A 23,884-nucleotide genomic window follows, 5' to 3' on the forward strand; every position below is an offset into this window, starting at 1 on the left:
GTGGGGAATTAGTGCAATGTCAATAACTGTTTTAATAAAGATGATTCATAAAATAAATGCTTATTTTTACAAGAACCAAAGAGTGCTATAGAGAAGGCTATACGAAATCTTGTTGGAATTCTGTCAAATTCCAAGTCTATGGAATTAGTTTTGTGCTTAAAAGATTGCGAAAAACTTTTAGATGATCAAACAAAAAATAAGAATTTGAGAAAAATATCATTTCAAAAGTCATTTCAAAAGTAAAACATGCTATCTGTGATCAATCTCTTAAAGCAATACTGTAAAATCTCTGTTTCATTCTCGCTGATCAGAATTTTGCTCTCGCTGCCAGCTTTGCAATTACACTTCCTCACGCTCTACTTCCTCACTTTTTCTTTGCACTTCTGGCACAAACCTCTCAGGGGGGAGTGTCTTCTGAGAAGTCTTTTGCCATTGGACAGAAATTTCTTGAGTGACATATCAGTGGCCCGGAAATTGCGTAGCGTATGTGGCCACCAGGACGTTTTTTCTTTTCTTTTCTTTAATAGACCACTACGCTGAGATTCCAACCGTTCTCCATGCACAGAGGATCAGAGGTGAGTATTGACCATATATTTAATGTCTTCTCAGGCACTCTGCGTTTTAATATTTAAGTAAAGCCAAGTGATATTTTGCAAGTTAGCTTTAAGCAGATAACTAGCTATCAAAACCAGCCAGTGCTAACGTACAGGACAGGTGAGAGACAGCAAGCTCAATTTGTGGCAGTGGTAGGTAGAATTGGCAGTTCCGACTGCCACAGCCTGCCGGAGCTGCACGGGGCTGTCCAAAGCCAGTGCTGATTATCGGCAAATGGGTTGTCATTGTTGTTATAGCCTGTTAATAATAATGTCATTATTGATTATTATTTAATAAACAGATTTAGACCCATAACATAAGGTGATTGTATTTACTTGCGATGGAAAATAAGTAGTACTATGTGTATGTATGATGTGCTGAAAGGATGACAACAATTTATTGCGCAAACAGCCGGTTTATTGTCACTCACAGAAAATTATAAATAAATGCTTAAAAACACGCTGGACGTCCCAGGCCATAAAGCTGCCACAAGCCTGCCAGAGGATGCTACGGGGTGCAAGAGGATGCCAGAAGGTGCCAGAAGATGCCAGAGGATACCAGAAGGTGCCGGGGGGTCACTGTCTGTGTTGTCATGTTTTTCCCGACACGGTCAGACAAAATGTCCAGTGAGATGCCATGCAGACGAAAAACATGGTTAGTGAGGAGCCATGCTGTCTGAAGTGTGGACGCAAGCCTCCATAAGGGATCAAGGTGGCATGAAAAACCATCTACAATCGTAAGTATGGTGATCATACCTTGAGAGACCGGGAGACGGGGGATGGCCACCAAAATCTCCTTTAGATCAGTGCCGTTATTCTGCTAACTCCGGGGTGTGCTGAGAATCTTGCAGTATGGAACCAGTGGATGAGCCTCGGGCGGACTGACAAAGGGACATAGGTTCGGTTGGACGGCCATGTGCTGAGATCTGGTTTGTGTAGTTGTGCTTTGGCTATGATTTCCTCAGTCTCCCATGTATGTGACCCCACGATTCAACTGGGAGGCAGAATGGTTGCTGGTTCCTTCTCCGAATCGCCTGGAGAGAATTGTCGGGACAGGGAGTCCGGCTTCATGTTTTTTGAACCTGGTCTGAAAGAGATGGAGAGGTTAAAATGAGAAAAAAACAAAGACCAATGGAACTGGCGTGAATTTTGACTGTAAATAGGCTAGGTTCTTATGATCTGTCCAAACCTGAATGGGAAACTCAGCACCCTCAAACCAATGACGCCATTCTTCTAAAGCCAGCTTAATGGCTAACAGTTCTCTGTCCCCCACATCATAGTTTCTTTCTGTGTTACTAAGTCTACGAGAAAAAAAAAGCACTGGGGTGCAGTCTCCAATCTTCCCCTGAATTTTGGGACAGCACAGATAATATAAGAGATTTTCACATCATCGTGTAGGAAGGAATGTGGTGAACTGTTAAAGACGAGAGTATACTGGAGAAGAAATCCCCCACAATTACCCACCTCACCGGAAAACTTCTCAGGGTTTGGGGAAATGACATCACGTGAGTACGGAAGCAGCTGAGTGACCACAGTGCCATCTGTAATTACGGAGGTCTGATTACTCAGGGAGTGTTGTAGCATAGAGCTGCTGATTTGTCTGGCGTTGTTGCTCTGCAAGGAAACGAAGAGATAAACTATGAGATTGGATTTGGGCAGAATGTTCAGAAAGAGTTCTCCTAAGTGCATCTGCTGGGTCTTGTTGGCCTGAGTGATCTGTCACGTTCTTCGGTACAGATCTGACCCACATACAGAATTACACTCAGGAGAAATAAAGCAAGTATTTTAAAGAGTTTATTTTACAAAATGTGGATGTGTGTGATCTGGAACTGGGAGATCACCAACTGCACAGAGAAAGGGAGAGCAGGTAAGTCAGAGTGTCTGGAGCCTACACGATTACTATAAGTGATGAAATGGCTTACATTGTAGATGAATAGAACCGCCAGGGGAAAACGAGAGATGTGGAGTCTAGAAGCACAACTCAGGCGCTGTTGACAGCGAGGAGCACTTGTGTTGGAGGGTGAACAGGGTACGCTTCTTACTTGGTCCAGATGAACAGATAGCCAAAAAACCACATACAAAACTCCAGAAAACCAACACGTGTCCAAGTTCGCTGGAAGGACTTCATTGTGCAAGTCCATCAAAAGCCTCATTCAGATCTGCAAGCCAAGGGAAGAACTCCCTTCTGCTCCAGACTGTGTTCCCACAAACTCTGCCTGTCCACCCTCCAACTCGCTTCACAGCAGAGAGAGACGGCTAAAATGCTCTCACAAACTCAGCCTCTGTGACCCAACTCCCCTTCTCCGGGAGAATCCACGCTAGCCTACAGGTAAGATCTTGCCTGTTCAAACTAGTTGCTCATAACCTCCAGCCATCAGTACTCTCTCCTCTCTTTCTTCAGCGCACAGATCAGCTGTAAGTGGACCCCGGACAAACCACAGTATCGTTCCTCATGTTTTCAATAAAGCTGTTACTCAGCCTCATGTTCACTAGCAGGCGTTCCTATGTATGTGACTAATTTGGTTCAAACTATCCAAAGTACAACATTCTTCACCACATGGCCGCCATATTAGATTTGAACACTGGGATCTCTGACTATCCTACTCAAACTTCTCTGTGTGGGTGTGGGGGGTTAATACCGAGAAATGCTATCAGTGAAGATGTAAAACACTTAATATTTTATTTTTTCCTATTTGTTGAATCCTGCTGTTAACCCTGGCAGATGACTTGCTGCATGTTGCTTCTGCCTGCTTCAATCTCGGCCTATCAGCAAGGCTCGTCTTTATTTAAACAAAAAAGCATTGACGTTGGAGGGTGTATAATTGTTTTTCCCTAGAAAAGAGCAGTCCAGATAAATCCTAAAAAGACCACAATGCAGGACATCCATACCTACTGAATGTGTGTAAACCTGACTGTAAATGAGTTATGTGGGTTTCCTGGGATTTTTACATGTGCGAATGTATAAAGGAATCCTTTCATGATTGCCAAGCAGAATATCTGCCCAGCTGTTTCTTATCTTGGAATAGTAAGGCACATTTTACACCCACACATACATGAACTTTTGCAGAAATGTCAGTTGCAGCTCTGGCTAAGACAAGCAGCAGCAGCTTTTTTTGAACAGTTTTCTTTTCTCAGACACAATCACCACAGGAATGCACCGCACCAACACAAAGGTCAGAGTGTGTGCAAAATAAAACTGCAAGGAGGCGCAGATGAAGCAACAAGCTTCCAATCTGAGCGCAAAGAGAAATATCTTAGATGAAATATATTCATCTCTGCAGCCAATTCTTTTCCAGTAACATAAACAATAGTTTATTTACTCCACATTACTGAGATACTGGAACATTTTCGGTTTATATGTGCACAGGCAACCTATCACTCAAACATTTGCCACACAGTAAAATGTGAAACACTGCTATCTGTGGGCCAGTTTTACGAATCGCTTCGGCTCCCTCACCTTTAACTTTCTTGGCACGGTTTGTTCCTGCAGCGACGGAACGCTTCTGTGATCAGCCTGCCGCCTCTTGGTGAGTCTCCAGAATTTTAATGAGCAGACATGTACACTAGATGGAGCTGTTAGTCCAATAATCTTTGCTTGACCTGGACTGACCCAGCAGGTAACACAAGGTAGGATGACCTTTTTACACTGAACTGTTATCATGGGAAATGCATGTTTTGGGAGTTATTTTAGGGTCAGCTATTATAAGCTGGTTAAACTATGCTCTAATTCATTTAGGTTTTTATTTATTGACCTGTTTTTGTTTGTTTAAAGTCAGGGGTGAGCAGCTCCTGTCCGTGAGGACCCGGGACATGCATGTTTTATACACAGCTGAAATCTGAACAACTGTGAGGCACACCGAGGAAATTTAACTGCTTGGTTGAGGGAGACTCTATCAGCCAATAGTCCCCCTGATTAAACGAGGCACTGAACAAGTTGCGAGACTTTAAATTGCTCACAGGTGTTGTCTGATTTGATGAGAGAAAAGCAACAAAACCGAAAGAATGACAAAAATCCCTGAACAGAAATAAAACAGAAAAAAATCACAGCAAACGTTTTAAAATTGGTCACTTTCTTCCGCCTGCTACATAAATCTGCCGTGCAACATTAAACATGAGTTATCTCTGTGGATCCTGGGTGGTCCCAGTCCCTGGACAGGGATCTCCTGCCCTTTGACAGTCTATGACACAGTTCAGGAGCATTAAATGGATTCCTGTCTTCGTCTTATCTTCGGCCGTTTTGAAGCTCCTTCTGCGGGATTAAACATATTACTTTGCAAGGCATTTGACCTGATCCCTCTTCACCATTTAGAATTTTGGCTTCTAAAAGAAGATAAAAACATCCATCTCCTCTAAAATGAAAACTGTGTATTTAACCAGGAGTTTAAAAAACAAACTGTGCTTTTAGGGAAGGATAAGTGAAATGTTTCCATCGTGTCTGGTTAAGATTTACAGTATTTGTCTCTGCTCCCCCCATACCCCTGCATTCCCCAGCTTTCCCCTCCATTGCCTCACCAGCACCCCTAGCCCCCCTTGTTTTCCTCAGGGGCCTTCAGTCAACTTTGACCTGCGCAAAGAGCTTGTTAAATGCCTGTGTAATCCCTGTGTCTGTGTTTGCGGTTGCGTTTCCATCCACTGTTTTTTTTCCATTCATTTTTTACAGGGGCAATGTCCGTTCACGTTGTCGGTCACTCAGGAGACATCTTGTCTTGGCCCATCAGATCAGGGTGACTGATGTACGGCATAAACCTTTAACTCACTCGCCAACAAGCTTTTTCTGCGGCCCAAGGGTGGCTTCCTTCAGACAGATCAAAACTACACGTTACATCTCAGCACCGGCCAGTGTTTTTTTTTTTTAATCCCTCCTGAACTGAAATGCAACCCGCCGGAAGGTTTTAGTGAAACAAAAAAAATGTCAGATGAGCAAGAAACCCTAACGGTGGTGGTGTCTTTGAATAAAGACAGATGATCCACAGTGGCCTGACAGCAATACATCCACAGACATGCTTCTTCTCAACCCTGGTGTTCACCCCGCTGTGGAATGCAAAGGAATGCAGCTCACATGGAGAACAATCCAGGATAGGAATTGACTCGCCTCTCTTTACATTTACACATAAGAGGATGGGCAGGAGTGTGTGCATGGATTTTGAAATTGTTAGGTGAGAGTCGTGGCTTAGGTGAGGACAGCCAAAATATGCAGTGGAACGGTTAAAATAAGCTTGATTGTGCAGGAAGTGCAAACAGATGTGCATGCATGCCGTGCACATTAGGCAAAAACATTGCAATGGGGGCTTGAATTCGAGATGTTGTGGTTGATATCGGAAGTGGAGATGTGAAAGGTGGATACTGGTGGCTCCGATTGCTTTTAGGTTGTGTAGGAGTTTTTATTTCACACCATGTTCTGTTTGGGGTACCTGGAGGTCACTGTTTTGCTTCCTCTCCATGTTCCCTCTCTTGCTGTTCAGACACACATTCTACACTATTCTTTAGCATAATTTCCCAATCATTCTTTACTTGAGATAACAAAGTGCTAACAAATCTTTTACTGTTATCAGCAATCTGACTTGTAAATCCCACTTGATAAAATTTATGCTTCACTAAACGTTTCTGGAAATTTAGCAATTTACTGGGCTTTTAGAAGCGGGCCAAAAAGAGGACGATGGATCCTGCTGGGGGAATTGCAGCCTGTCGATTTAAAGATCCTGCCAACTGTGGAGGAGCTTCTGGAAATTTGGACATTTTAAAATCATGCAGCGCTCTTCTGTTCAGCCATAAAATAACGAGTGCCTTGCAAAAGTATTCATACCTCTTTAACCTTTTCACAAACATCAATAAATGTTACTGGGAATATATGTGATACACCAACACAGTGTCAAATAATAAAGGTAGAGGCAGTTTTCTATTTTTATTTTTATTTTACAAATATAAATCTGCTGTCCGAATTTGTATTCAGCCAGTTTTTGCCCATTCAGTCATATTGGAGAGTTTGCCTTGTGACCAATAATTTTCAACTTATGCCACAGATTGTCAATTAGATATAAGTCTGGACTTCGACTAGGCTGTTCAAACACACTATGCTTTGATCTGAAGCATTCTATTGCAGCTCTGACCGCATGTTTAGAGTTGATGTCCTGATGGAACGTGAATCTTAACGCCATTTTAAGTCTCTTCATCCAGTATATTTCATCTTGTATTTAACTCCATATATCTTCCCATCAACAACAACCAGTCTTCATGATGTTGTTTGTTCTCTGATGCCCTCTAGCAAACCTCTGAGGACTCACAGAACAACTACATTTATACATACAGTAGCATAAAAAAGACAATTGGTTGCACTGGATTCTATTTAGAATAAAGGGCACTTAATGCAAATACAAAGCACCTTTCATATTTGAGTTTATAAAATAAGTTGAGACCCATATTTAATTTTTTTTCCCACTTTACCACTATATACAACTTTGTTCTATCACATAAAATTCCAATTAAAAACTGTACATTGAAGTTTGTAGTTGTAATTTGACAAATTGGAAAAGTTTAGATTGGAGGAGAAAGATAGAAAAAGTGAAAACGTTTGAGTTGTATGAATAGTTTTGCAAGGTGCTTTATAGATTGCAATGTGAATGCATGTGATGCATCAGACTCAGTAATTATGTCCAGTGAATGGGTATTTATGTTCCTTTTTTCTTTACCCCGAAACATCTGTAAATGTAAAGCAGAGTCATGGTCTCTTTCAAGTGTTTTGCTGCTGTCATCAGCTTCATGTGAACTTTATCTGTGTACTGATGGGAGTGGGTGGTCTATTTTGACAAGATTCTCATGGTTCCCATAGGATTTTAAGGCCTGATGGACAGAAACTGACAACCTCTTGTTATTTTACAACATCTGTGTGTTTTGCATTTAGCCAAAAGGCACATACCAAAGTGTGTGTGCACTCATCCAGAATCCCTGTGAGCTATAGGGTCTGTTTTGATCGGGCCAATAATATTTACAGAGAAACATTTTGTTTTGAGTAGGTGAATAGTGAGTAAATTATAACGCATCTTTGTATTCCTTGAAAGCAACCGAACTGCAGTGAGATGCTGCCGCGGGTCAGTTGTACCCAAAGCTTCACCCTCAGGGGGATAGAGGCTAATTTCTCTGACACGGATAGGCACAGGCTGTCAAATGACTTCCACAGACCAAAATGTGTATTCTTATTTTGACATATCTATCATGCTCAAACCTGCCTCCTGCAGAACTGGATGCTCGGATTCGGCACAATGGGGCTTGGGACATAAATATGCACAAGCACACAAGCAGCAGTGTTAGATGAAGCCTTCATGAACTGCGGCTGAGCTCCCCAAGCCAAAGGTCAAGCTACTGATTTGCCCCCGCTGCCACGCTTCAGAGGGAGAGTGCTGAGCATATCATGACCCGACAGCCCCACTCACCGCCACCATTGGGGGTAAATACACAAGGCGGTCAGGAGAAGCCCCCCCATGCTAAGTTTTTTTTTGTTGATGCACCACTTTCATTTTTTTAATGTCTCCACTTCTCTGAAGAAGACAGGAACAAATCTTCCCTGCACTTTGTTCTTTCTCCCGGTGTCTCATCTTAGCCTTTTTTTGCTTCTTTCTCCTAGCTACTCTTTACTCTCCTCCTTTGTCCTTCCTCCTCGGCCTCTGTAACTGGTGGAATCCCAGCTCCGTCTACCTAAGTGTCACTGAAGAATGTTCCATCATTTAAACATGGGGTGGGTAGGGGGGAATGTGCCGCTAATATATAACCAATTACACTGGTCACATTTCCTGTGTCTCCTTTGAGCTCCCTGCAGGCTCAAAGTGCCAATCAGGCTTGGAATGCCAGAACATGGCTCTTATTTGCCAGGGGTCAGCGCACCAGTAACCTCACATTCTAAAGGACCATTGTTCCCATGGCCAGAAAACTCAGAGAGGTACACATACACATCGAGGGCAAAAGACACACGTACATACACACACACACAAACCCTGGCCCCTAGAGGCCCCACATCAAGGGCCCGCTCTGTTTAAACAGCATCCGCCTGCACAGCCACCCGCCGTGAAAGGGATTAAGCAAGGTGTGTGTGTGTACGTGCATATACGTTTAAACAGTGTTAAAATGTCTACGTTAATATATCATTTAGTTTAGTCTTGAGTTCATTAGTTTGCCTTCAAAAAGGTAGGTATATATATATATATATATATATATATATATATATATATATATATATATATATATAATTCCCTAGGCTGTCAGTTGAGGCAGGCATTGACTTGGTATGGTTTGCAGCTGCATATTCTTTCCAACCTAACCTCACACTGCATTAAACTCCTCCATAACTTTCTCGCTGTTCCCTGGTCTTCATGATGCTGCTGATGAGGCTTTCACAGAACAGGGGGATTCATTGTGACAACGTTCCACATCATTAAACGTGACTGAATACACCATCCTTTACAGATTTTTATTTGTAATAGACCAAAAATGACAAAATGAAAAATAAATATGTAAATAAATAAATACACATATAAATGTATAAATAAATACATAAACAAATACACATATAAATGTATAAATAAATACATAAACAAATACACATATAAATGTATGAATAAATAAATAAATATAAGACGAAATAAATACACATATAAATATATAAATGCATAAATGAATAAATTTAAAAATAAATAAATACAGATATAAATATATAATGCATAAATGAATAAATTTTAAAATAAATAAATACACATATAAATATATAAATGCATAAATGAATAAATTTAAAAATAAATAAATACACATAAATATATAAATGCATAAATGAATAAATTTAAAAATAAATAAATACACATATAAATATATAAATGCATAAATGAATAAATATAAAAATAAATACAGATATAAATGTATTTATTTATCTATTTATTAATGTATTTTCTCCTTTTTGTGCATTTATACATTTATGTATTTATTCATTCATTTTTTTATAATTTTTTTCATTTATACATTCATTTATTCATATTTATTTATACTTTTATTTATTTATTCCTACATTTATTTCTGTATTTCTACATTTCCACATTTTCATTTATACATTTATTCATTCATACATTCATTTATTTCTACCTTTATTTATTTCTTCCTACATTTATTTCTGTATTTCTACATTTCCACATTTATTTATTTCTGCTTTTCTGTCTCCATATGTTAATGAGGTAGGTGGTTCTAACATTTGTCTTCAGCACCATTGGTTAGAATTGTGTGTATGATCCCGATCCTGCTGCTACTGCCTAGACTGCAGTACTGAAGTTCTTTTGGTAGGCACGACGGAGGGTTCTCTTACAGCCATTGCCAATGATTTAAGGTCATTGGCAAATGATATTGACCAAAATGACTACCTCCATTTTCGTTTTGCACGAGTCATGGAGGATTTCAATCAGCTCCAAGCTGAGATGGATGTGGAGGTTGACTCCACTATATTGGACAGTCTGGAGGAAGTTGGTCGCCAACTTACTTCGGTAAAGTTAGAAAGATATTCACAGATTCGGCTTTTCCGGATCAATAACTCATTGAACATTGCCTCTACAAAACCGACACCTCTCTGCAACCACAGCAAGACAGACAGTGAGCATCAATCGTATTTTCCTCAAAACGAACCTAACACCGCGCTGGGAGACTTGCATTGACCTCTATGCAGAGATCGCTGCTCCTCAAATGCACAGGGACCTTCTGCAAATTGCAACACCAGAAAAATATGATGGAGAAATATTCAATAAAGTTGCTAAGGAGAGGTGTATTGTCATTAAAATCATTGTGTATGTGATCTCACGTTTTTCATACTACATTTCTTGGATTGGAAATTAATACTTAAAAATGACTGACTGACTGACTGATGTTGTCATTTTGTCTATACTAGTTTTTCTACGCACTTATTTTTGTTGATCAAACAAAATCTCAAAAGTAAGTGACTGTAATGTGACAAAATGTGAAAAGGTTCAGTGGGTATGAACACTCCTGCAGGGTACTATATGTATATGTATTTCTGTAAAACAAAATAGAGAAAAAATGGCAAACTTACCTCTGTAGGAAAATTATTTGTACAACAATGTGAGCTACTACCTATTTCTCAGTATGTTTGTATGAGTGTGCGAGACAAAGAAACCGTCTCGCTGACTATAAGCACTCAAATTCCCTTTTTCACAAAAGCGTGGCAGCAGAGCAAAGATGCTTTATCATGCATGCTGCCATTTAGAGCATTCTGTCTGTAACATTTCCTCAGGATTTGAAAATATAAACAAAACATGACTCAGTCGCAGATGAACACTTGTCATATAAGTGTGCATTAGAATTTGAAATACCACAGAACCCTGTTTCCCTCTCGCACTTCCCTAAGATAAATTAATTCTGCTTATTTCCTCGGTAAATTGATCGAGGCTCTCTGTAAATAGCCAGCAGTGTGTTAATGACAGCAACAATTATAAAGAGTTTGATCATAATTTGTTTTTGTTGTGTAAACTTGGTTTTGAATACAAAAATTAGAAAAATATTTGAAAAACCTGTAAGATTTTGAAAGCCACAAAGTTCTCAATGTAAAAAAAAAAAACATCACACACTTCTCATTAGCTCTGATTGTTAACTAAAATGTATGATATTTTAAACATTTGTAAAGGTGGAAAATTTTTTAGGGAAGAGTTTGTGTATTTTGAAGTGATAAGTCACATCGCAGTGAGTTTGTTGAAAATTCAAGCAATCCTCACAGCAGTGGAAGTCTAACAGCTAATCAGACACATCTCTCTTTTTACCTGATTTTAGCTTTTTTAACCAGCTCAAACTGAAACTGTTCATATCTGTGGGATAAAAAATCTATGGGAAGAAACTTGTGCCATCAGAAACTGAATTTGAATTGCTCAGACTGAATCTGTATTGCCGTAATTTAAAATTAAATGCATCGGTTCAAAAATGATTTTCACTAAACTGAAACTGAATTTAATGGTTTGAATCGGAATTTATTTGCTTTTAAAATGTATTTCATTGTATTAAAAACTTAATTTGACTACTTTCACTTTCAGTTCCAAAATTCAGTTTTTTGTGTCACACATCGGTGCAGATAGCCACAGATTAATCAAACACAGATTCATCGATTTACGTTTCACATCAGGTTAAACTTCCTTTACGGCATTTTGAGCTGGAGCATCAGCATACATGAGCTTGGCGGATGTCAATCACCAAGTCAAATGAGTATCTATAAGAAGCGTCATGTAAACAAATGATGGTCAAACAGTAACACTTATGCTACCTGTAGCTATTAGCTAAACATGCCAGATCAGCATAGTGTGCAGCCGGTGTTACGTCGGTCTGCTTTTCTCTTGCCCTTACCTCAGCATAGTTTATGTTGCCTAGCAACCGTGTTAGTATGAGGCACAGAGCTGTGAAGCTCAAAAAATGGAGCCTGCAGGTTAATAATGCTGTCTCTACTGTAAATGACTACACAGTTTTTATTTACCCTTTTACATATTGCTGATGGCTTATAATGCTGTTTTGTTTAAAATGTTCTTGTTTTATGATCTTTTTTGTTATTTAGTCATTTAAAATGTTCAAAATAATTTTTGTGTTGTCTAACACTGTAGATAAAATACATTGATGACAAATACCATTTGTTTAATTTATTTGTAAAGCTTTAAACAACTTAAACACTAACATTTTAACTTTAGGAACAAAGTTTAAATCGGTTTATTTGTAGAGCATACTAATAATAATAATAATTATAATTATATTAAATAAACCAAACATTAATATTAAATATCATCTGACTGAATTATATCTGTTTAACTTTACCCAATGGGGAAACCCAGCAGGAGTTTGAAAAAGTAAATGTAAAATGTAAATGTAAAAGTTAATTTTGTTTAACAGAATCTGCAACATATCCAATTTTATTCACAGCTTTTATCTTGCGTCCGGCCTTTGCTACTTCCATTTGAACAGTTTAGCTTGACCCGCACTGAATGCAGGACGCAACCCCTGAATTTGACACAGCAATAGTGAATGACATCTGTGAATCAGTAAATCTGTGTTTGATTAATCTGTGGCTTCAAGGACCCGGATGTGGGACCCAAAAAATAACATTTTGGAAATGAAATTGGAAGTAATCAAAGAGAATTTTCAATAAAAAGCAAAGCCATTTTCAAAGCAAACAAATTCAATTTTGCAAATACAGATTCAGTCTGAGCAATTCAAATTCAGTTTCTGATGGCTCAAGTTTCTTCCCATAAACATCCACCAATTCAGATTTATTACCCACAGATACAAACATTTTCAGTTTGACTTAATTCAAATTGATCATATCACGTAATATGGCAACCCACGGCTTTCAGGATGCACTTTTTTACAAACTCACTGCAATGTGGCCTCTTTCTGTTCTGGGTAGAGGAACAATAACTCAAAAAAATTCAAGAAGGTGTCAGAAACATTCGTCATAGATTTTGCTCCATAATGACATGATGGCATCACACTGTCATAGCATATTTGCCATTGCACATCTTTGATGAGACTCTCCAGTTCCACCATCACTAAGGTGCTCTGCTGGACTGACATCTGGTGACTGTGGAGGCCATTGTCATATTAAAAAAATGCAGTTGGCCATTATCCTTAACAAGGCCTAGTTCATAGCCAGATTAAAGGAATTGATTCATGATTATAGTTCAGTACCTAACTATTTTAAACTAAGTTTACAGCTTCATTGTGAACTAGTTATTGATTATTTATCATAACTTGTCTATATATATATATATATATATATATATATATATATATATATATATATATGTATATATACAGGTCCTTCTCAAAATATTAGCATATTATGATAAAGTTCATTATTTTCCATAATGTCATGGTGAAAATTTAACATTCATATATTTTAGATTCATTGCACACTAACTGAAATATTTCAGGTCTTTTATTGTCTTAATACGGATGATTGTGGCATACAGCTCATGAAAACCCAAAATTCTTATCTCACAAAATTAGCATATTTCATCCGACCAATAAAAAGAAACGTGTTTTTAATACAAAAAACATCAACCTTCAAATAATCATGTACAGTTATGCACTCAATACTTGGTCGGGAATCCTTTTGCAGAAATGACTGCTTCAATGCGGCGTGGCATGGAGGCAATCAGCCTGTGGCACTGCTGAGGTCTTATGGAGGCCCAGGATGCTTCGATAGCGGCCTTTAGCTCATCCAGAGTGTTGGGTCTTGAGTCTCTCAACGTTCTCTTCACAATATCCCACAGATTCTCTATGGGGTTCAGGTCAGGAGAGTTGGCAGGCCAATTGAGCACAGTGATACCATGGTCAGTAAACCATTTACCAGTGGTTTTGGCACTGTGAGCAGGTGCCAGGTCGTGCTGAAAAATGAAATCTTCATCTCCATAAAGCTTTTCAGCAGATGGAAGCATTAAGTGCTCCAAAATCTCCTGATAGCTAGCTGCATTGACCCTGCCCTTGATAAAACACAGTGGACCAACACCAGCAGCTGACACGGCACCCCAGAACATCAATGACTGTGGGTACTTGACACTGGACTTCTGGCATTTTGGCATTTCCTTCTCCCCAGTCTTCCTCCAGACTCTGGCACCTTGATTTCCGAATGACATGCAGAATTTGCTTTCATCCGAAAAAAGTACTTTGGACCACTGAGCAACAGTCCAGTGCTGCTTCTCTGTAGCCCAGGTCTGGGGAATGCGGCACCTGTAGCCCATTTCCTGCACACGCCTGTGCACGGTGGCTCTGGATGTTTCTACTCCAGACTCAGTCCACTGCTTCCGCAGGTCCCCCAAGGTCTAGAATCGGCCCTTCTCCACAATCTTCCTCAGGGTCCGGTCACCTCTTCTCGTTGTGCAGCGTTTTCTGCCACACTTTTTCCTTCCCACAGACTTCCCACTGAGGTGCCTTGATACAGCACTCTGGGAACAGCCTATTCATTCAGAAATGTCTTTCTGTGTCTTACCCTCTTGCTTGAGGGTGTCAATAGTGGCCTTCTGGACAACAGTCAGGTCGGCAGTCTTACCCATGATTGGGGTTTTGAGTGAAGAACCAGGCTGGGAGTTTTAAAGGCCTCAGGAATCTTTTGCAGGTGTTTAGAGTTAACTCGTTGATTCAGATGATGAGGTTCATAGCTCGTTTAGAGACCCTTTTAATGATATGCTAATTTTGTGAGATAGGAATTTTGGGTTTTCATGAGCTGTATGCCAAAATCATCCGTATTAAGACACTAAAAGACCTGAAATATTTCAGTTAGTGTGCAATGAATCTAAAATATATGAATGTTAAATTTTCATCATGACATTATGGAAAGTAATTAACTTTATCACAATATGCTAATATTTTGATAAGGACCTGTATATATATGCATGTAGATAGATAGATAGATAGATAGATAGATAGATAGATAGATAGATAGATAGATAGATAGATAGATAGATAGATAGATAGATAGATAGATAGATAGATAGATAGATAGATAGATAGATAGATAGATAGATAGATAGATAGATAGATAGATAGATAGATAGATAGATATGGACATGCAGATGTCTATGCTATTATTATTATTTTTATGTGTCCAAAAAAGGATTTTGATTTTGTGACGTAATGGCTCATAGGACGCAGGAGCACCTGTTAAATCGATCTCTTAATGTTCCATTCCAAGGAAAACCTGTAAAACTAAAATTTCTTTCTACATCATGTTACTAAAAAATTATGGCTGCTGGAGCTACAAGTTGCCAGTGGTGCCCCCAGACATGTTTCATGGTGGGGGGGCACATGGGGCCATTACCCATTGGCACACATAAATCAAAACCAATGAATGACTGAAAAATTCTGTGATGTTGTACTATTACTGTATAAGATCTACAAAAAAACCTGTCACAGACCATTTGCCTTTTTGTTTTGTTTTTGCAAATTCAGAATTCAGAATGACTAGAAATGAGCATTTCTAGCATTTCACATTCTCCATTGTGAGATTAATGAAGTCTATCTTATCTTATCCTAACGTTTTACAACCTATAAGTATTTCAATAGTTTTAGTCTTTAAAATAAGAAGATTTTATTCTTTTTACAAAAGGAAAAATATTACAATATGATTTAAAATGTATAACATAATAACCTTTATGTAAACTATTTACTTAACACTGGGCAACAATGACAAATTGTTAAATGAATTTAAAGTATATATTGCAGACTTTTCAAAGTACTGCTACATGAACAACAGGCAAGTGTGTTCGCTGATGCATGGACAACTCAGCTTCAGTTGTTCAACAATTTATCACATCTGACGGCGCCACAGGGGCAGCCAGTGTTATTCCAGGCGGGCCACGCCGCCCTCCCCTGATGGTGCCGCTTGTAAACTGCTGGATTTCAGATAATCTTTTCAGATAAATCTCTGATGGACAGGTGATTGGTGATTGCTAATGCAATAGTGACTGTGACACAGTGGGTAGAGTACTTGTCTTTCAGTCCAGGTTGGGGGTTTGATTCCAGCTTTCTCCTTCCACTTGTTGATGTGCCCCTGGGCAAGGCACTTAACCTCAAGTGGCCTACTGATTTGCATATCGGTGAATGAATATGTATCAATATGACGGGTTTCATAAAAGTATAAACCGACAATTAATAAAATGTTGTTTGCCTAAGGAAACCAGCAGATGACGTCAAAGCTTCACTTTGATGCAATCCCGTATCCTGCGCAAGCATGTGGCAACAGTGGAATTGAATGACTCAAAACTTTTAACAGGAAGAAATCTCCATATGGACCAGGTCTCAAGTTAAGTGGACATGTTTGGCAAATAGCGGAAATACAGAGACACAAACAAGCACAAAGGCGCTGAGAGTTCTAGTGGAAAGAAAAACGAAGAGAGATCTCAGAAGTTAATGATGCAACAAAGACAAATTCATAAAAAAAAATATACCGACCCATTTAATAAATTGGAACATTTTTGAAAGGTTTATTGATTTTCATAACTCAGTTCATTAATTGAAACACATTATATAGATGGATTACACACAGACTGATGTTTTCAAGCTTTCATTTCTGTTAATTATGATGATTTTAATGAAAACACATTTAAGATTAAGATCAGAATATTACATCAGCGCCTCCCCCCCAAAGAAACATTTTAATACAGAAATATGGGCTTAATGAAAAGTATGTTTAATACCTGCTAGAAAGTTATTTTCAAAAACTTCTTACAAGGCTCATCTGAATGCATGTTCTAATTTATTGAATATGACTGTACATAACCATAAAAACGGTTGATACAGCAGGCTGAGGAAAGCTGGTCCTTAGTAGCTCTCCAAAGTGAACATGCCTTGGTAAAAATGAAAGATTTTTGTGCTTTAAAATAATGAGAAGGTGCTAAATTATTTCACAAAGTTTCCACTTTTAATGCAACATTTATTCTGTTCAGTTCACCTAAAAAACTAATATTTTAGAAGGACAAACAAAAGAAAAAAAGCTGCAATAATCCAGTTGCATATGTGTGGATGTTATTGTAATAATACTTTGTTAAAGCACCTTTGGATTTAATTTCAGCAATGGGTGTTCTTTAATTCTAGTCTATCAGCAACCACATCTTAATGCAGAAATATTTTCCTACTCTACCTTGCAAACGTTCTTCATATCTATCAGATTGGGAGAACATCTCGTGTCCACAGCTGTGCTCAGGTGACTCCACAGATCTTCTGACAGCTTTAGATCTTCCCCTCCAGAAGTTAAGGTTTCCTCTCATGAAGTCCTTCTTTTGTTCTATTAGATGTATGCTGTCTTCAATGTCATGATGAAAATCAAAATCTCTCTTCATGTTCAGCTTTCCAGTAGATACCTGAAGTTGTTTAAAACTGGATGGTGTTTGGAACTGTTCATGATTTCATCCCCAAATAAAATAACCACAGAGCATGATGCTGCCACTACCATTTTTTAACAGGGGTATGGTGTTCTTGGTGTTGTGCCTTATAATGGCCCATAAGATCATTGTTTAGTTTCATAACACATGCTTCCACGAGGTTTTAGGAGATTAGTTCTAGATTTCATTATTTGAAATGAAAGGAGTTTGTCTTGCAACCCTCTTCCTTGGTAAAGACCTATGGAACAAACAGAATATTGTTTTCATATATAAAACACAGGCAGTACTTCTTGGAATTTCCTGCAGCTCCTTCAGTGTTGCTGTCGCCCTCATGACAGTCTCCCTGACCAGTTCATATGTCATATTTTCATCTGTAATGTAGAAACGTCCAGTTTTGGAAATGTTCCTTTTAACTCCTGTCTGTGCCACGATGTATCCAGTGGAATTGTCTCTGTACTCTTCTCCGGAATGACATCTTTGTACAATGAAACCATTTTGATCCGTTGCATCATCTCTAGAAATTAAGGTTGTAGCTGAAGGATGCAAATGAAGAAATGTCAGGAAAATCCTAATAGGCCAACTGAACTTTATCTTTCTTCCATCAGATTCGTTATAATTAATGTTAGGTGTGAACTCAAGAAAAGTGAGTGCTGAAACTGAATTAAAATAGTGTATAAGTTTGCACACTTATGCATCCATGTTATGAAGCTTTTTGTTTTTATCACTGTTCCTGTGTTTGTGTTTCGCCTGATTTGTTCAGGAGAAAACGTTTGAAAGTCATTGTGTATGTCCTCTTGCAGCCTGTAGCTCAGGATAATGTAAGATATTCAATTAGAATAAGACTCATAAAAAAGAGATTCAATTCAGCTATGTTGTCAAGTCCAAAAAGTAAAATACAAAAAGTGTTAAAAATGGGTCAACTTTCTTTATTTAAGTTCAGTCATCTCTAATGATAAACGTTAGTTGAGTTTTTTTGCCAGATACATTAAAACAGAAGTATACAAAACCTTTGTTTGGGTGTCATGGTTTCTGTCTAGGAAATGTCACTTATACAAATTATGTCAAGTTTTCTTTTTCTGTATCTCCCAGGGACATACAGCCCGCCTCTCCTGCTTAAACATACAGCAAACTGATTGGCTTTCTGAGGATTTTGAGAATTATTTGATTCCAACCCCTTCTTTCATGTGTCTCATTGCAGGCATGCAAATGCATGCACACACACAGATGCAGTTTCACACAGGTAGGAGAAACCTGACCTACCTGACAGATCGAAACTACTCCTACGCTGCTCTGTTAACCCCTCAGTGTTCGGCGTGGGAAACAATGCTCTGGCATTAGCAGCTAATTCCTACTCAAATACCTGTGATGGATGGATGGGAAGATGGATGGATTAACTGATAGATGGCGACACAACTTTGAAAGGATAAGGAACATAGAGATTTAGTGTTTTCATGTTAGGAAGAGAAGGTGAGGTGTAGAAAAAGGAGAAGAAAGGTGCCCCCTCCCTTCTTTCCCTTCCCTTGCTAGCCTGTAGCAGATATGTGAGGCCAAAGGGCAGACAGCCTTTTCAGAGAAACATGATTGCAGCCTTGTTGCGAAAGGCCCTTTCATTTAGAAATACATGACTTCTGTTAACGGAGGAAGCTGAAGCCTTCCCTCTCCCAGCACTGCTTTTCTCCACAGCACAAAACCTCAGCAGAGAGACCTTGTGCCTCTGAAAAAGCCTTTCAAAGCATTTGTGTTTTCAAGGTCCTGCTGTGAAAGGATGTAGGTTTATAGACGTAGAAATCACAAGTTAAAATTTTGTCTATTTTGAAATGTTGCAGACAGTTAGTCCATTTGTTTGCTTATCAGTTATTCAATTTATCCAGCAGATGACCTCTCTTGTATGTTTGGCTAAATCCCGTTTCCCATGGTTACCCTTCCTCCTATCCTTTGGTATTTAATTGAGATAGTGGTTAAAATATCCCACTGAGAAATAGGACACTCTTTCAAGAAGCTGATCTATCCTCAGTTCTCACTGATTTCTAATATGTAAACGAACATTACTTCATATGACTGTATGTTGTTTAATTGACCCTGTTGCAAATAGACCTTTTTTCACAGTTATTAGGCAGGAAACAGACCGGTAGAGAGAAGGAGGGTGGGCTTGCTACAAATGTTGTTCACCCACTCTACATGCAGTGGCTCAGTGTGCAATATTTTTAAAGCTTGTTAGGGAAATGGAATAAAAAAATGCCAAATGTTCCCAGTGAAAAGTACATTGGGCTTCATGGTGTTTTAGTCGGTAGCACTGTGACCTTGCAACAAGAAGTTCCAGAGTTTGCATCCCAGCCTGGGCTCTCTCTGCATGGAGTTTGCATGTTCTCTCATGCATCAGTTGTTTCTTTCTGGGTGCTCTGACCTTCTTTCATAGTTAAATGGTCTCTCTAAAAATAACAATGCATATACACAACACATTCATACCTGTGTGTTTCTATGTTGCCCTGTGATTGACTGGTGAACTGTCCTGGGCGTACCTCGCTTCTTGTGTAAATAAGTCGACTTTAATACTTCGATCCTTCTATGTATTTAACAGTCAGGTCCTTTTTACCCTCTGACGTCGTCTTTGTTCAGGGGTGTAAAGGCACATGTATTCATACCAAAAATATCCTGTACGGTCCTGTCGGTTCAGTACACACATAAACAAATTCAACATTGCTTTCTAACTGAACACATGCATAATGTCTGTGCATAACTAAGTGGGCAATTCAACTTTCTGTATCACTACTGTAATAGGTGATACCAAAACCAAACAGACATAAAGGTTACTTTTCCTACAGTGGAAGAAGAAAAGTGCACTGAGTGAAAATTTTTCAACAGCAATAGGGTACACAGCTCTTTGTGTACCGTTACGCTGCTATTCAGAAGTGGATTAACATAAGGAATCTGACAGTCGGATCTAAATCGCCCACAAACTCTTACATATGCTTTACTTCACAGTCTAAAGGCTGCAGTCAGGAGTGGTTCCAGCCTTTCCGGTGCCCTGGGCAAACAACCCCTGCGACAACGTCCCTGTTGTCTATCATTTTAAGTTATTTTGCAACCAAACAGGCAGACAGACACACCAATACCGACAAAAACATAACCTCTTTGGCGGATGTAAAACTGCATACTGTAAAGAAAAAAAATCTATTAAAATAAGGCATTTCTAAATTGCACCAATAGAAGAATACTTGAGAAAATCTGTGTACTACATTTCCACTTTGATCAAGACACAAATTTCACTGCACTGTCAAGTAGGGTCTGAACCAGCTGAGTGAAGCTGACCCCCCCCCCCCCCCCCCCCCCCTCAAACACATTCCGGCAAATAGGCTGAGCGCTTCGTGCTTCATTTGTGCCATTACAATTATCATTTGTGCTCCTATAGTTTCTGAGATATTCTACCTTTTAATTTCCGACAGGGATGATGTCTGTGGTATATGTCAGTCATCAACACCTCCGTCTGCGGCAATGAATTTCACAAGGCTGCAACCTGCACATGCCTTGACGCGAACTGTTGACGTTTATGGTCTGCGACCGTTACTTAATGTTTATATCATTCATAATAACTAAAAATGTCATTGGCCAAAATTAAAAGTTAGAATATCTCAGAAACTATAGCAGTACTAACTAAAAATTTCACAGCACAAAACCAGCACAAATGAAACCCTAACCGCTCAGCCTGTTTGCCTGAATTCTTCATGTGGGTGGGGGGTCACCTTCACTCAGCTGTTCGAACCTTCTTTGAAAAAGACAGTTTACACTGTTGCACTTCAAGAAACACACATTCAATTGTCCAAACTGTCATGTAAAGTCTTACCCTTCTTTAAATAAGTGAATATACACTATTAATGTTCAAACAAGAAATACGGATTAAACTGCATAACTGAACACTGAAGAAAATTTGTTTACTGTTATTACACTTGTTATTACACTGCTCAACTGAAATGTAAAGCCTTACCCTTAAACTGCCACCTAAATATTTACCCTTCTTGCCTTGCTTGATACAAAGTAATAATTTTTATTACTCAGCAACAGATGTAATTTCAAATGTAACTGAGTAAAATACTTCATCAATCAAAACATCAAGTAAAAGTAAAAGCTTAGCTTTTGTAATCTACAAAGTACAGACAAATTATACTTAATTACAGTAACACAAATAAATGTAACTAATTATTTTCCACCCCTGGTTATTTAATAATAGGCTATAAAACCTTTGTTGAGTAGTAGCCTAATGTAATAGTTACAGCAGAAGTGATTTGGTGACTGCTACACTGACATAACAAACGACTTACAGTCAACACAAAAACACTGGCCTACATATATGTTCAATGTTTGACCTTTTCTTGTCCATCTACCATGTGTGTACATGTAGGTTTCACTGCCAATCCCACAACATGATTCAAAACAACTATAAGCCGCCCTTAACAAAATGCGGCCTTGGGGAGCGGAGCACATGACCCATATCAGAAACTGGCTGCAGTTATTTCTGTTTGCACCTTCTCTGTCACACTTTTTCCTTCCATTCAACTTTCCAATAGTTTATTTCTTTGGTCTTATGAATGCAGATTTTTAAAATTTGGGTTTTCATTAGCAGTAAGCCCTTATCCTTAACATTACCATAAATATAAGCTTGAAGTATCTTCAAATTAATCTATACATGACTTTCACTTTTTGAACTAAGTTAGTAAAATAAATACACTGTGTGATGGTATTGTAATTTATTGAAAAGTTCTCATATATTGGAGGAATTAAAACTAGGCATTAAAGTGGGTATTTTGCCAATTAAAATATGTTAATGTTTAAAAACAAGACTTCTGCCCCTGTTTTTCCATGTATGTCGCTGACGAATGTCCCAGTTTAAGAGTTAGAGAGCATTTCCCTCTACATCTCTAAACCAGCTAGGACATTCTACTCCTTAGAATTGCAGGGTTGAGGGCTAAGAATAAGGAGCAAGAGGGGAAATTGGATTCATCCTTATTTTCAGCTCCTAAAAAATTATTTTCTTCTTAGGTAACACCATGCTCTGTTGTTCTGACTTCCAGCACTCTGAGGTTATGTGGCTTAGGTCAATACCATCTGCGGGTGACCGGTGGACCACATAGTGATGTCTCATGGCTTGTGAAAGCCCTCTTTGATGTCAGCGTTTTAGGCAGTCAAACTTTCAGCTGGCCTCTAATTCTAACTCTGCTGTTCCTGGCACATGGGTTGCTAAGATACCCCGAGGGAAAACATTTGATGTCTGGATCCTTATCAGCAACACGGTGCCATACAGCAAACGAAAACAGGCTGTACTCACGTCACATAAGCGTGCATATGACGTGATATTATCCAATAACTGTAAAGGGTTGAAAAATTCATTGCAAGGAATAGTTCTTGGTTGTTATTTGGCTTGTAAGAAACAAGTTTTTTCTTTTTTCCTGATATGTTTTGTGGAACATTGTATTTTAAGATATTCCATGAAGCGAAACAATTTTAAACTGCCTTTGTTTAACATGCCCCTCTCTATAGTAGGCAGGGTTTTATAGCACCATGTGAGAAGACTGTCCCCTCATGACCTGAATGTTGCGTGATGTAGGCCACACCGATAAGGGGAAGACGAGAAGACTGGGTGGGGAGAACTGCACACCACTTTATCACCTGTGTGCCCTTTGATACAGTTCCACTGGAGGCAGATGAAAGCCGCCAGCCGGCTCTGTGGACAACACTGATGCTGCTGCGCCAGACCGGCCATTTTGGTGGACTAGAGCCAGCAGCTCGCACTTGTGCTCTGTCACACACTTGAAATGACTTGCAAGAGTTGTGTAACAATGACTGTGAATCACATTTATGCAGGACCGCAGGAGGCTTGCATACTTTGGCAGGAATTCTTTGTTCACCTGAACACCTGAATCTCTCTGGCACAGGAACGGGATTTCACTCATTTCCGTCTGTATTTCCAAACCTGCTAAAGAATCCTTCCGCTGCCAAAGGAATGCTGACATATTAATTGTTGACTGATTTGGGATTTAGAAAAATAATTCTCCTCTTTTCTCATTTAGCATCTAACTTACTATATTCTGGAGTTCATCGAAAATCCCTCAATGGAGAACCAATTTCAAAGCTTTTTTGAAATAAAAATCTGAAAAGTTTGGCTTCCATTTATATTGTGCAACCCAGAGGCAAAGCTTAGTAGAACCACCTATCGCTGTGGTTGCAACTGCTATAACTGTTTTGGCTGTCTGTACCAGGTTTGAACATCAAGTTATTTTGTTCCTGGTCATGTTGCTGCAGATGTTACAGTAAGTTTATTTGTTTAGTTATTTATACAAAGTGTGCTGTGTTTCTTAAGTAACCGGGGAGCAATTTGGCTAATTTTCTACTTTTTTGTTTCAGTCA

The 23,884-nt window shown here is 38.9% G+C and overlaps 1 protein-coding gene across 2 annotated transcripts; it reads right to left on the bottom strand.

Annotated features, from left to right (window-relative positions):
• Positions 1 to 989: 989 nt before the first annotated feature.
• LOC124871699 lies at positions 990 to 2,864 on the bottom strand. 2 transcript variants are annotated; one of them, XR_007039094.1, is made up of 5 exons: positions 2,516 to 2,864; positions 2,058 to 2,207; positions 1,783 to 1,938; positions 1,350 to 1,680; positions 990 to 1,176 (listed from the first exon to the last, which is right to left on the bottom strand). XR_007039094.1 is itself a non-coding variant. In XM_047371169.1 (4 exons), the coding sequence occupies exons 1-4, from the start codon at positions 2,744 to 2,746 to the stop codon at positions 1,555 to 1,557; spliced, it is 663 nt and encodes a 220-aa protein (XP_047227125.1). In that variant the 5' UTR covers positions 2,747 to 2,864; the 3' UTR covers positions 990 to 1,554. The 2 variants fall into 2 exon arrangements, 1 of the variants encoding a protein (XP_047227125.1); XM_047371169.1 differs by having other exon boundaries at positions 990 to 1,680.
• Positions 2,865 to 23,884: the final 21,020 nt, after the last annotated feature.

The sequence above is a fragment of the Girardinichthys multiradiatus genome, chromosome 7 (assembly GCF_021462225.1).
Source record: "Girardinichthys multiradiatus isolate DD_20200921_A chromosome 7, DD_fGirMul_XY1, whole genome shotgun sequence".
Taxonomy (NCBI): Eukaryota; Metazoa; Chordata; class Actinopteri; order Cyprinodontiformes; family Goodeidae; genus Girardinichthys; species Girardinichthys multiradiatus.

Excerpts from the sequence above, each read along its gene's own strand:
- LOC124871699 (XM_047371169.1), bottom strand. The coding sequence starts at position 2,746 with ATGAGGCTTTTGATGGACTTGCACAATGAAGTCCTTCCAGCGAACTTG. Across the intron at positions 1,939-2,057 it reads CTGAGAAGTTTTCCGGTGAG|GGGAAGATTGGAGACTGCAC; the intron begins GTGGGTAATTGT and ends CCCAAAATTCAG. Across the intron at positions 1,681-1,782 it reads GTGCTGAGTTTCCCATTCAG|ACCAGGTTCAAAAAACATGA; the intron begins GTTTGGACAGAT and ends CATCTCTTTCAG.